Source organism: Ascaphus truei, chromosome 1 (genome assembly GCF_040206685.1).
Source record: "Ascaphus truei isolate aAscTru1 chromosome 1, aAscTru1.hap1, whole genome shotgun sequence".
Lineage (NCBI taxonomy): Eukaryota > Metazoa > Chordata > Amphibia > Anura > Ascaphidae > Ascaphus > Ascaphus truei.
The window spans coordinates 386,228,459-386,244,170 of NC_134483.1; the positions used below are offsets into that span (position 1 = coordinate 386,228,459).

General features: G+C 44.4%; 1 protein-coding gene across 2 annotated transcripts in view; it reads right to left on the bottom strand.

The window, feature by feature from the left end:
* The window catches only part of GALNTL6 (polypeptide N-acetylgalactosaminyltransferase like 6), a 1,501,141-nt gene that overhangs the window by 903,518 nt on the left and 581,911 nt on the right, over positions 1-15,712 (bottom strand). For both annotated transcript variants that reach the window (XM_075611422.1, XM_075611431.1), the window contains exon 4: positions 1,093-1,231. In XM_075611422.1, coding sequence (XP_075467537.1) covers positions 1,093-1,231 — 139 coding nt within the window. The remainder of the gene's footprint in view (positions 1-1,092; positions 1,232-15,712) is intronic.

Genomic DNA, 15,712 nt, shown 5'->3' on the forward strand with positions numbered 1-15,712 from the left:
ACATATATATATATATATATATATATAGATAAAATATTACCGTTTTTGCAAAAGGTAAATAAAGACAGCACAGTCCAAGATTCCAAAAGGTATATTCAGCATACAGACGCCCAATCCGACGTTTTCGTTCCCGCAGAGGGATCTTTTTCAAGGGGGCGTGCCCGATGTGAAACATCGAATTGGGCGTCTATATGCTGAATATACAGTACCTTTTGGAATTTTGGACTGAGTGCTGTCTTTATTTACCTTTTGCAAAAATGGTAATATTTCTTATATTATTTTTATGACAGGAACCTACACGTGTGTGTGTGTGTGTGTGTGTGTGTGTGTGTGTGTGTGTGTGTGTGTGTGTGTGTGTGTGTGTGTGTGTGTGTGTGTGTGTGTGTGTGTGTGTGTGTGTGTGTGTGTGTGTGTGTGTGTGTGTGTGTGTGTGTGTGTAAATGTTAGAATATGAAATGAAATTAATGCTATCCCTTGAAATTATTGACCCTGCTGAAGATGAACACTGATCCCACAGTCATTTTATATAAATCTTTCCATTTTTTTCTTTTCGGCCTGGACATTTGGGGATGTAGAGGTTTGTAGTACATATAATATATTTGAAATAAGAGTTATGCCTAATCGTATCAGCTGTGTCTAATCAGTAACCTTGTACAAAAGTTTGGGACACTAACTGCCTGTATTGCACGTTGTGCTGAAAGTTGGAACAGGTTCCAACTATTGTGCATGATGTATTAAATTATATTTTGTAACTGAAATACAGTCAATGAACCTGATTAATTTCAATTCATCATTTTGATTAGTTTGCAGTGACCCCATAATGACTTCCTTGATCAGGTTCAAAAAGAGGCTTTCTGTGATGAAGCAGTATAGGAAACCTTAAAACTTCAATTACATAAGTCCACTTAAAATTCTAAGATTCACCTAAATAATTTCAGAAAGTGCTTCTCTGCCAGCCAGCACATCACTGAAATTAAATAATGGCAACAAGCATTTTATAGCTAAATTGGTTTGATGAACATTTATACTTTTAACATTTTTTTAAATCTTTTTTTATTTAGTGGACACATTTAATGGAGAATGTCAACTTACTTAGCATGTCGAATGTCAGGCAATGATCTCTCCAGTGCTATGTTGTTGCTAACGAATATATTAAAACCATTTTCTCTATAAGCTGTGTCATCTTGATCTTCTTCGGTGAGAGGGTAGGGTTTCCCATGTTCACCTTTCCCTAGAAAAGAAAATGAAAGGTTATAGAGCTCCAGAGAAATGGTCCCTGGTCTGCTTTTGTCTTTTAAATCTAATTTAAAACAGTCCTGATGAAGTTCACTTTTTATAATATTTGTCAATATTTGTATCTATTATATTTACTAAGCTTCAGTCTAGGCTCGGCTTGAAAACGTGGTGACGTGGTGTGGTATGGCAAGGCATCCTGATTCCTGATGTGGTATGGCAAGGCATTCCGACGTGGTCTAGAAGAAGCCAAAGTTTAAATGCCAAGTCTTGTGAAACTGCATAGCTGGGAGTTGGTTTGTGGATCTGTAAGACTTTGGGGAGGGTATCTTCTAGAGTCTCTGCTATAAGCAGACATTCTGGAAGAATTACTTTGCTGTAAAGGTGCTCGAACAGCATTTAAATGAATGTAAACCAATTTATATTTAGGCATGGGATTATATAAATGAGTTTCTGCTGATTTACTGTATATGATATTTTACAAGGTGTTAATTTAAAATTAAATGAATATGGTACTAAAAACAATGATTTTATTTATTTATATATATATATATATATATATATATATATATATCCACTGTAAATACACGCATATATATATACAGTATATATATATATATATATATATATATATATATATATATATATATATATATATACTGTACATACACATATATATATACGGTATATACATATATATATTCATGTGGATTTGAAGCAAAAGGTGGCACTGTGTGCTCATTTGCATGTAACTTCCCAGAATCCCTTGCTGCAGTGGAAGTACTATATGCTGTGTGATAATTGTATTGTATTGTATGTCTTTGGTCTTGTACTGTATGTCTAATGGTAAAAGGCAGGGTTGCAGACATGTCTAAGACATGCAAATGAGCACACAGTAATATTTCCATTTGATTTATATATATAAGCGCTCACTGAAAATAACCACTAAATATAAAAAGAAATATAATTAGACCCAGTGTAAGGTAAAATAGGCTATTCAACTGAAAATATTAGACCGACATACAGTATGCTATAAAAAAACTAAATGTGTAAGTGCTAAATGAAATAAAAACATATAATATAAAAAAAAATTATAAAATATAGCTGAGTCCAATGTCAAATACTAATATTAGTTAATAAACAGATATTCCATGAACAATCAATAAAAATCGTAGTCCCGCATCGGCTTCTAGCTTTTCCCTATGCCCAGCCCCTGGCCCCAGTTCAAAACCCTGCCCCTGTCACCTCCTCATCTGGGTCCCAGTCGAGCCAAGGGTTGTCTGGGGAGTCACGGGACACATCCGATGAACGGACTGGTTCGAATGTGGACTGGGGGGACTGTTTCATCTCTGACGGGGAGAGAAATGTTGTTGCGAAAAATATCATCATGTACTAGTGATAGTAATAGTACTGTTAATGTAAGGTGTAGGCCTAAGCGCCTTGGATCTAATTCTAGGTCCACAGGGACATACGGGATTTCTTCAGGGGGAGAACCGGAGGAAAGTGAGCCTAAGGTAGCAGTAGCAGAGAGGGCAGAGGAGAAAGAAACCAAGTGGTGGGCGCCCATGTTTGAAGGGTATGAGGCCTGGTTGGACCGTACGCGGTTCATATTAAGGAGGGATGGCATAGTGGACCACTGGTGGGACATAGGAGAGTTCTCTGAGCATGCTATTCAAACGGGGTAGTTACTCCCCGAGGGTCATCTATATTTCGTGACCTAGTCGAGCCCGATGAGCCATTATCGTGGGTACTGCCAGGCAGGGCAGGCAACAAGAAGTTGATACGCACTAGTAGAGCTGAGAGAGCTATTGTAACGAAGTACAAAAAATCTCATGGCCTAGAGTATCCCTATGTACCGGAACCCTTGATGCAAGAGATCGAGGATAATAGGGATACGTGGTTCAGGGAGACTGTGGAGGAGTATATCATGAGCAGATCAGGTGGCTATATCGGATTCAAAACTGAGGAGCGAATCTCCCATCTTATGAGAGTATGGAGTGTTGGGCGCAACATCTTCATGAATAGGATGGAGTATAGGCCAAAAAATGGGCCGCCTAGAACATACAGTGTGACTGTAAAGGATGCCAATGGTAGGGAGGTGCAGAAACCAGACCCTAGGCACTATTATTAATGTGGGTTCTCCTTAGGAGCAGTGCAGTCTGCCGGTCAGAATGTACTGTATGCAATTATGTTTTGTAGAAACCTTGATGTGTGAAATAATGTACTGCCATGATAAAAATGTTGTTCTGTTGTGTGTTATAGTGCTACCTGGAAGAAGGTTCCACAAATTGAGATCCCAGCCGGGACTTTGGGTTTCACCAGGGGGAGATTGTAGCCAAGTATAAAAATGGTGTACATCTCTTTCTCATGCTGGCAGTAAACCTGGTTAGTATGCAGGGTTGCCAGCAACAATCATGGAGGTTTGCCCTCGCACCCTGGTGAGGTGTCATATGTAACAAGGGAAATGACAACATGCTCTGTGTCCACTGTTAGTGACACAGAGGTTTGTCTGTTTTCTGAGTCTATATAAGACACAGCACTACAAAAGTTAGTGGTTGAGTCTAGTTTGAAGCCTAGTGTTAACAAGGAGTGTCTGCAGCAGTTCAAGGCTGTCAGGTTCAAGTGCAAGCTGACTACACACTGTGTTCAGGGACCTGACACAGATGGTGATCTCCCTTGGGGGAGAGGTGAACCCACTCTTTTGAGAGAGGAGGAACTTTCGGAAGGGGTGACCTCAACAAGATGAGCGGCTGCGCACGACCGCGATGAGGGGCAGTCTGTCTAATCAGATGACAATAAAGATGCCCTTGTTCACTACATCCCTTCTGTGTGAGTGTGGAGTTATTCTACAGAAGGAGGTACCACAGAGGAGTTCCCCATCAGATACATCCCCCTGCGGCCGCAGAGATCCTGATGGGGTGGAGGCGCTGCATCGAATGCGAGTAGGACTCAGAGACACTACCTCAGACGCCTGTCATGCTGATATCCCCACTAACACCCAGCGGGAGACTCAGGAGACCTGTAAGCCAGCAGGTGCACCACAACATACACAGACATGTAATGGGGGCCAGTAGACCACAGGGGGCCAATGTGAGATTGGGGGGGTGTCTGACCGTTACATATATTATAGGGTTTAACAAATTACCCAAAAAGCTACTCGCCGAACCAAAAAAAGATACTCGTCACCTGGACCCGCCCCTGACCCTACTTAAAAAAAATTGAATAAATGCCTAATAAGAAAAATTATGCGTCTTTCTGCACCATTCTTTTCCCATTTTATTTTCCCAAAATAATCTGCCACATCTGTAGTGGCATAAATCTACAATTCTGCATCTCCTCCCTCTCCCGCCCCCCATCCACTCTCTCCTCCCTCTCCCCCCTCCATACTCTCTCCCCTACATCCTCTCTTTCCTCCCTCCATACTCTTTCTCCTCCCTCTCCCTCCTCCCTCTCCCATTCATAATTTCTCCCCTTAACACCCACACTTACCAGCACAGACACAAACACACTCCCACTTACACACAGACACACAAACACACACACATTATCCCACTTACACATACACACACTCCCACTTACACACACGCGCGCACACACACACTCACACTCACAAAGTCACCCACACACTCCCCCTCACACACACTCTCCCCCTCATGCACACACACACACACACACACACACACACACACACACACACACACACACACACACACACACACACACACACACACACACACACACACACTCTCCCCCTCTCACACACACACTCTCTCCCACACACCCACACACACTCTCTCCCACACACCCACACACACTCCCCCTCACACACACACACTCTCCTCCTCTCTCACACACACATTCTCTCCCCCCGCACACACACACACTATCACCTCTCTCTCTCACACACACACTCACACTCTCCCCTCACACACACACACTCCCACTCTCACACACACACACTCCCTCTCAAAGACACACACTCAAAGACAGACTCTCTCAAACAGACACACTCTCCCCCCCACACACACACACCCTCTCTCTTTCACACACACAATCTACCCTTCTCACAAACACACACCCCCCCCACACACAAACTCCCCCACCCATACACACACACTCACACACTCTCCCCTCAAATACACACATACACACTCTCCCCTCCTCACACACACACACACACACAATCTCCCCCTCTCACTCACTCTCCCCCCCACACACTCACTCTCCCACCGAACACACACACATACACACACACACACACACACACACACACACACACACACTCTCCCCTTCTTACACACACTTTCCCCCTCACACACGCACTCACACATTCTCCTCCTCTCTCTCTCTCTCACACACACACACACACACACTCCCCCGCACTCTCACACACACACTCTCACACACACACACTCTCCCCTACACACACACACACACACACACACACTCTTCCCTTCTGAAACACACACACACACACACACACACACACACACACTGTTTCTTTAAGACAGCCAACTCTGAATTATTTTCTTCCTCTCTCCTGTCAGATGGAAGCGGCAGAAGCAGGGAAAGGGAAGAGCTTTGAGCTGCTGGTTTCTGCTGCTACTGGGTCACTGATGTGTAGCAGTGCTGCCATGCTGCCGGTCTGGGACAGCTGGGAGAGTTATCCCAGTTCTCCCCCTCCGGCGGCTGCAGAACCTCTGAGGGGTGCTCAATCGCTGCAATGTATGTTGCATGTGCCATTGAATAACTGGGTGGTACCATTAGTAGTGTATGTGGCTGCTGGGGAGGAACTACTTGAACTGTTTGATAACTGGGGTGCTTTATATAAAAGGCAATACCGGGCAAGTGGGGCAAAATTCAAAATGTTACCTCACTGAGAAACTCCAACATACACAGACATTAAACAATCGGTGACTGGAGGAGGATGCTACAAATTAATTGCAAAGCAGTCATACCAAACTCAACAAGAATAAGCTCAAAAGCACCACTCACCCAACAGCAATTTGACCATATTAGAAATAACTTCAATCCACTGAAGTCACTTAGGTGTGCAGACTGAGACTCACGTGTACAAAGCATCTTTCAGATTAGAAGAGATCAGCAGGCTCTGTAGAATTTAGGCACACAACATACATACAGGAGGCTCCCCAACACACTGTGCATGCACCCATGGCCAGCACATAGACTCGACCAGCGGAGCACTTCTTGCTTGATCTCTTCAGGGACTGCATCTCCTCTCCGGAGATTGTCTCTCATTTGTTCTCACATATAGGAGTGGGGAGTGGGGGGAAGCAGCGCGTGGAGAGGGCGGGGTCTGATGCCCAGCTGGGTGATGTGATTAAAGTAACCGCGCTGCACCGGGTACTCGCAGGACTGCTGGCGAGGCTTCATATCCCCTGGATATATCACGGCTCTCCTGCGGCTCAAATGCACATGCCCCAGGCGAGTGCATTTGACGAGCCCTTTATATATATATTGGCTTATTCACCAAACTGTGATAAGATGATCTGGCACTACTGCACCATTCTGCATGTTCAAAACCTGTCAGGTGACGTCATGGCCGCGCCCCCGTCACTCCCCCGCCACGCCCCCACCCCCTCCCGGTCTCTCTTCCTGCAGTGAGCTGCAGACTGGGGAATCTCGCGGGCGCGCGTTGCGGCGGAGTTACCGGAGCCTTAGAGTTGTGTGTGCGGTAGGGCTGACAACACCCTTGCACTTTATTGCATTAGCCAAATGTATTTGTATTTGAAATAAACCGGAGCGTTTATATATTATCGTGTGATCTTAGAATGTTACATAGTTACATAGTAGATGAGGTTGAAAAAAAGACGTTCATCACGGTCAATCTACAGTATGCTAAATTTAGACGACAGATACTTATCCTATATTTGTACTTACAGTATATTGATCGCAAGGAAGGCAAATAAAAAAAAGTGAAACCTCATCTAATGATATCTCATACGGGGAAATTAAATTATTTCCTGACTTCAAATATTGGCAATCAGATTAATGTGTATTGTTAATTGATAAACAAAGTGCCACACTAACACCACTCATCAAAATATATACTGTTGTACTGTCCAATGTCACAACTTACATTCAACAAACATACAGATTTAATGTGACATAAAATATATATTTTAAATTGGACAAGTACAAGTATTTTTTCTTAAACATTTAACATTTTCATTGTAAACAAATGCTTTGCAGAGTTTTTACAATCTTTATCTAATGTTTTTCAGTAATAAGACTTTTTTCCAGTCCTCAAAGACACGTGTAAATTATTCTCTCTGCTTTGTTCTTTGCATACAAAGTAATTCTATAAGCATCCTTCATCAAACAGGTAAACCGTAGTTGATGTGCTTGAATCCAGTGTTCACAAAGAAATGCAAAAAAACATATTCACAAGATACAAATACATAAAACAGTTATTGTAAGGGTTATTGCATCATTTCTATGGAAACCGATAACAGTGATAAGTTTTTTTTTTCCACCTTTTCACCTTCACCTTTTCACCTTCTACATTGGGCTTCGCATCTAAGCATTTTCTAAGCACAGGAATGTCACAAACAACACTAGTAACATATGTGACTCATGTTAATAAGAAAGTGATTACAAATACATTATTGGAAAGCACATGTGTAGGAAGCACTGGCATTGGTCTCCCTAGTAGGGATGTGTGAAAGTATTGCAGTTTGCTTTGGGGAAGTTGCAAAGATCTTGACACATTTTCAAAAGTGATCAGGAATATTACAGTACATGCAAAAATGTTCACCATTGTGCTTGTGTGTTTGCAATTTTTGCCACATTTAGGGAGACTATGAGCATATATAAGTGTTGCTCAAGCCATGTACTGTATCATTCATTTGTGTTTGCCTTGATGAAGGAATCAGAAGGTTCTCTCATATGCACTATTACTGATGGTGCTGGGCCTAGTACCCTTGTGGAAAGAGGAGATCAAGACCTGCTGTTCAGGATTCTAAGTGTCCTCCTGGTCCTCCACACCCTCTGGTGGAGTAGGCAATTGTGTACTCATCACCCCCCCCTCCCATCCCCCCCCCATTCCCCCCATTCCAATTGCTAAGGCTGGAACAGTATTGTAATCTCATCATTTGTGCTCCACACAGCGCACTTCTTTTCCCTTTATCTTAATGTTATAAATATGAATAAAGAGAGCCAGTCCCATTGGAGATAATTAACAAGCAGCATGGCAATTACAAGGACTACCTGTCTGCAATAGTTGCCTTTGTCAGCCCAGTAGACTCATCATTAGACAGCACACCACAGAATCTCTCACTACCAACTCAAACTCTTATAGAGTACTGGTATATTTCTGTGTGACAAGCACATGTTCTGCAATGGATCATTTTCTCACAATAATTTAACGTACATAATTAGTTGTGCAACTTGTAAATGTTGACGACTTGTTCATGAATGCTAAAGTGCAAAATTAACCAGTTTTGCACATTGATGTGAATGGTTTGTATTTCTCTACTCCCTGTACTCCAGATGTTAGTTATGCACAAAAGGAAAGTACGCCTTTTAAGGGAAATGGAATAGACAGGAAATCTATATGCTTAGAAATGTTACTACATATGTAACATGGTAAGTCCCATCTACCTGTCTCTCCTACCTGTCACATCAGTCCTAAGCAGTCTGGGTAGTGACAGGTTAATCTGCGGGATTTTGACCCACCACCTGCTCCCTTTTGAGTGACAGAAGGTGGTGGTGGTGACTCTGGCCTGGTAACAGACCTTGAGCTTGCCCCTTCTGGTTCCTCTGAAGGGAAGAGCCAAAAGTTAGTTAGTCTGATCCCTCCTTAGGAGGTGGATGTGAGTTCCCTCTCTCCCTGCTGGGAGGGAGAGGCCAGCCAGGCCTCATGACTGGTCTGTATAATCAAAGGCTCCAGATTCAGAGAGCATGAATCATCCAGAGGCCTCGATCCTCTGTGACCTTGAACCGCTGTAAGACCATCATGCAGTGATTGCTAAGAATAAAGACCCTTTGTTAACTTTTACACCTGCCTGGATCTGAGTCAGTAGCAGGTGTATAATATATGTGCTTCACGGGGACGGCCTCCATTCTACATGGAGCCCACTGAAGCTGGAGGCGCTGAACCACAGATGAAGAACCCAGATGACACCAAAAGCTTGACCTGATCTCCTTATCATCGCAGATCAGCTCAGCTCTCCTGACCCTCACAGGTATGCGCACCAACAACCCTTATAGCCAGCAGTACATCTCACAGAGGGTGGGGGAAACAGTGCTACATATATATAAATCTAAATGTTATGAACTCACTAAGCCTCAACTGGTTCACGCCTCAGACAACTTATACTGTACATCTTTATGCCAAGGTTCCATTTTAACAATGACTGTATATGACCCATGCTATACCAGTTTGACCGACTGCCTCATCCTCAATCTGCTCCAGATACATTATTCCGGATAAACCCAACGCATATGATCAAAAATAATATTCTGAGCAAAAACTAGCCTTCCCAAGTTGGCATGCTTTAGAAAGCAGGTGAATGTTTAAGTAATAATCCCTGAAGAACAGGGCATTACTGGCCAATAATGCCCTGTTCTGAGGGGATTATTACTATTATAGGCTAAATGTAGGCTTTTTTTTTTTTTTTTTTTAATTTTTCATAACAAAGATACATTTTTATAGTCATACTGATAAAAATCAATATGATTGTCTACATTCTTATGCTTTTACTGCAAGTTTATTTAAAGTAAATTGTACATATACACAGACCCCTCTATACACACACACACACACACACACACACACACACACACACACACACACACACACACACTACAGCCCCCCTCTACACACACACACACACACAAACACACACTCTGCAACCCCCTCTATATACACAAGCACACACTCTGCAGTCCCCCCTACACACTGTGCAGCCCCCTCCTCTACACCCACAAAACACACTGCAGACACACACACTAACAAAACAGACTGCTGCCCCCTCTACATCCACAACACACACACCAGCAGCCCCCCCCTCTTCACCCACTGCAGCCCCCTGTAAACCCACACACTGCAGACACAAACCAACAAAACACTCTGCACCCCTCCTCCACCCACAAAACACACACTGAAGACACACACTGCAGCCCCCCTCTACAAGAACAAAACACACACACAGCAGAAACACACCAACTCTGCTGCCCCCTCTACACCCAAAAAACACAAACCAACAGAAGACACACACTAATAAAACACTCTGCTGCCCCCTTTACACCCACAAAACACACACACAGACACACAAACCTTTCCCCTCACTCTCCTGTGCAAAGCTCTCATCAGGCAGGGTGGGGGAGGAGTCAGTGCCTTGCTGGTGTCTTCTGTCCAATCACCTCCCCTGTCTAGGTGCAAATATCACTCTTTGTGAATGAAACCTGAAAGCTGATTGGCTGAAAAACTTGGCAAGCTGCCATAAATTCCGGGCCATTACTGATTGGATAATGCCCGGAATTTTAACCAATCAGAGAGCATGGATTTCAATAATGCATGGAATTTACCAGCTTTAGCCTATAATCTATAGATAATGAACCAAGACAGACATGCACATCCATATATAACTTGAAAATTTATATATAGAATTAAATATGGGGGCCCAATTATTTTTTTCAAACTGTACCCCAGTTTGAAGAGGTAGAAAGCAGCCAGGTAAAGAGAGAGGGAGGATGGACAGGTAGAAAACTATAACGACGCAGGTTAACAAGAGAAGCACAACCTTGAAAACAACACCTCTCGTAAGTTATTGAATTCTCTTGTCATGTATATCCCCTGAAGAAAAGTAGAACCAATATTTAATGAACCAGTAAAGTAAGTTAATGTACAGCAGCGGCAGCTTTTATTAGAGTAAAAGCCGCCGGCTGCATGCGTCTGGGAAGCGGGTAGCCGCGGCGCGTGGCGGCGCACTGTGACGTCACAGTCACATGCGCGCCCGGCTTCCCCGTCTTCCCCAGGCTTCCCCGACACCCCTGGAGATCAAATTAAGGTAAGCGGGGGTGCGGGGAAGCAGAGGGGCAGAGCAGAAGCCGGGTTCGGGGTCGGGAAGGGGGGGTAAATTGCGCGTGAAGTGGAGGGGGGGTGCGTGGGGGAAACGCGGCGGCGCGCGGTTATTACTGGCGGCAGCTGGGGTAGATCCCGGCATGCCGCCGGCATTTAGTGCAATAAAAGATGTCGCTACTGTATATAGTAAGAGATAGTACATTTTTCTTATTGTTTTGTGATCACTGTTCTGAAACCATTCAGCACTTTCTCTGCAATGTAACCTATTATTAGAGAGATCACTCTACATATGATCACTATAACCTGCTTAAGGAAGCATATGAGTAGCTCGATAATTAACACCTCATACATTAACCTTGGCCGCTTGCAGACACACTAACCAGAATGCCCTCCTACTGTCTCTGTACGTTCTTCCTACCAACCAATTAGATTGTAAGCTCTTCGGAGCAGGGACTCCTTTTCCTAAACGTTACTTTTAAGTCTGAAGCACTTCTTCCCTTTGTGTTATTTATATCTTATTATTTATATGATTGTAACTATTACTGCTTTGAAGCGCTATGTACATTAATGGCGCTATACAAATAAAGACATACATACATACATACATACATACATACCACGTTATGTGTAGTATGGTATCTAACATTTTGGAAAATAGCTTTGAAAAGATGACATGAGAGATGCATACATTAATTTAAATAGTATTGCAGATCTATTAGCTCAAACATGGCATTGTTGCATTATACTGTTTCCTTTTTTTAACTGATGTATGGTTGGTTAAATATAAAGCAAATGATAGTGTTAAATTGACATTCTTTATTAAAAACAAAATAACAAAAAATCACATGGTGGCCTTTTTGTAATGTTTGCCACGTATAGAGTGTCTAGGGGTTGTTCTGGTAAACGTTTTCTGCTAACTCTTTGTTTTAATAAACCTGATGTCGTGACATGATTTGGGATACATTACAGTTCCCTGCTGCAAATACATCTGTTTCATGTTCCCAGTACTTGTACAACATGACTATAACTATATTTGTATTGTCTCTTTTGGATTTGTGATTTTCTTCATTTTCTATTAGACATGACAAGTGTCCATCTGTGGACCAGATAATTGAGAGTAATTCAGTGCCTATAACTTTGCTGGATATTATTAATTTGTTCATTACAGTCTGGCCAAGATGATGGCCATGCTGTCTTTTCTTATTTTTTCTCTTTGGCTTTTTAGGAGGCTACAGCTGAGCAGTGTCTTTTTGCCAATCATGTTTGATATCCCTCATATGCCTAAAACTTGTTCAGCAGGGATCCCGTGTCCTATGGTCTGGGATACGCTGCAAATGTTTTTGCCACTTTCCTTAATATAAAGAGAATATAAGTGTCATTATAATCTTTGTAATATTCATTTATGAATTCTGTCAGATACTTTATTGTAAAATTATATACATCTACTGTATATTTTAAAAATATGCTGTATCTCTTTTGTTTAAATTAATGTATGATGTCTCACACTATAAACATGTGTAGAAGTCATGCTATTGATTATTACATTTAATATATGTATATCCATATCTATCTATATCCCTATCTGTACATATAAATATTTATTATATACAGTATGGTCCCTATCAAGTCGTGTTTGACGGATTATCTCACTAACACGTGTTAAATTGTCAAATGAATTGCCATTTATTACAATTAGAACCTGAAGTGCCTGCTTCATCTTCATTGGCAAATAAAAATGTCCCCTAATACTGTATATCATATTCGGAAATAATTATATATATAATATATAAATTATATATATATATCAATAAATATTACTTGTGAGCACATTCACATGACTTAGGGCCGTTCTATACTGTGCGGCTGTGCGCGTCCGCGTGCCTGTGCGAACGCGCAGGGAAGGTACTGTGTGTGTGTGTGTGTGTGTGTGTGTGTGTGTGTGTGTGTGTGTGTGTGTGTGTGTGTGTGTGTGTGTGTGTGTATATATGTGTATGTATGTGTAATTTATTATTTATTATTAAAAAAAAACATATTTATAAAAATAAAATATTTATTGACATTGTGCAGACACACACATACACACACATACACACACATACACACACATACACACACATACACACACATATACACATATACAGTATACACACATACAGTACATATATATACATTTCAGCGGCGGTAGTGGCGCAAAATCTTTATTTTCCTACTCTTCCCCACTGTCGGCCGGCTGCACACTCACTGCAGTGCGCGCGCGGTCCTATTATAGAAAGGCTGACTAACCTCAGCCATCTATAAATTGTTGCAGCAAGTGTGCACACTATAGAACAGCCCTTAGACTGGTCTACAACCCTGATTTTTGCCATTATCCCCTAGAAAACAGTGCTTCCACTGCAGTAAGGGATTCTGGGAAATTACATGCAAATGAGCACACTGTGCCACCTTTTATCTCAAGTCCATTATTACATGGAGCCCTTAAGCTTATGCTCGCTGTTTTAAACACAGCTTTTAAACATCACCTGGAATGAGATGCAAAGCCAGTGAACCCACTCATAGACAGACTGTTTTAACCTTTTGGGTCTCATCATTGTGAGGGTGGTTGTACTGGCTTTGCAATTTGAGACTTTAGGTAGGTCTTCACCACACATTATTTAGGTTATGGTCGGTGAAAAGGGGACAAAAAACCCTCCACAATATAGCATATAAAAATATTACTTGTGAGCACATTCACATTCTTAGACAGGTCTGCAACCCTGCTTTTCGCCATTATCACCTAGCATACAGTGCTTCCGCTGCGGTAAGGGATTCTGGGAAATGACGTATGTATGTATGTATCTACTATATATTTGTGAAAGTGACCTATGTGTCCGGGTCTGTATGTGTGTCCCTGTGCCCCTCCCCGTGTCCCTAGCGGCAATTCCATTGGACCTTGGCCCGGCCGCCCCCGCACACCTCTCATTGGCCTCACACACTCACACCACCCCCTTGGCCCGCCCCCCACACCTCTCATTGGCCTGAGGCGGAGTGACGGGCCAAAGGTCCAAAAAAAAAAACCACACACACACACACCCCCTCTCTCCCCCCATCACACTCACCTCCCCCCCTCCCCGGTGCTCCACTCCCTCCCCACTCCCTCCCCGGCGGGGGCACACGCGGCCACCTAATAGGCGCCCGGAAGCCGCTCCACTCCCTCCCGCTCTCACCGCACTCACCTCCCTCCCGCACTCACCTCCCTCCCGCTCCACTCCCTCCCCGGCGGGGGGACACTAGGCCACCTAATAGGCGCCCGGAAGCCGCTCCACTCCCTCCCGCACTCACCTCCCTCCCGCACTCACCTCCCTCCCGCTCCACTCCCTCCCCGGCGGGGGGACACTAGGCCACCTAAGAGGCGCCCGGAAGCCGCTCCACTCCCTCCCGCTCTCACCTCCCTCCCGCTCTCACCTCCCTCCCGCTCTCACCTCCCTCCCGCTCTTACCTCCCTCCCGCTCTCACCTCCCTCCCGCTCTCACCTCCCTCCCGCTCCACTCCCTCCCGCACTCACCTCCCTCCCCGGCGGGGGGACACGCGGCCACCTAAGATGGCGGTGCCCCGAAGGACCCCCTTCCTCCCTCGCGGACTAACTAAGATGGAAGGAGAGGTGACGTGTGTGTGTGTGTGTGTGTCTCACTGTTTGTGTGCGTCTCACTGTGTGTGTGTGTGTGTGTGTGTGTGTGTGTGTGTGTGTGTGTGTGTGTGTGTGTGTGTGTGTGTGTGTGTGTGTGTCTCTCACTGTGTGTGTGTCTCACTGTGTGTGTGTCTCACTGTGTGTGTGTGTCTCACTGTGTGTGTGTCTCGCTGTGTGTGTGTGTGTGTCTCACTGTGTGCGTGTCTCACTGTGTGTGTGTGTGTGTGTCACTGTGTGTGTGTGTGTGTGTGTGTGTGTGTGACACTGTGTGTGTGTGACACTGTGTGTGTCTCTCACTGTGTATGTGTCTCTCACTGTGTGTGTGTGTCTCTCACTGTGTGTGTGTCTCTCACTGTGTGTGTGTCTCTCACTGTGTGTGTGTCTCTCACTGTGTGTGTCACTGTGTGTGTGTGTGTCACTGTGTGTCTGTGTCACATGGGGGGGGGGCACGAGGGGAGAGAGAGGGGGGAGCCGAGAAACATACAGGGGGAGTGGAGAGACCCGGAAATTTTAACCAACCCACCCCCCTCCTGTCTACTCTCCCCCCCTCCTGTCCACTCCCCCCCCCTCCTCCTCCCGTCCGCTCTCCCCCCCTCCTCCTCCCGTCCGCGCTCCCCCCCCCCTCCTCCTCCCGTCCGCTCTCCCCCCCTCCTCCTCCTGTCCGCTCTCCCCCCCTCCTCCTCCCGTCCGCTCTCCCCCCCTCCTCCTCCCGTCCGCTCTCCCCCCCTCCTCCCGTCCGCTCTCCCCCCCTCCTCCTCCCGTCCGCT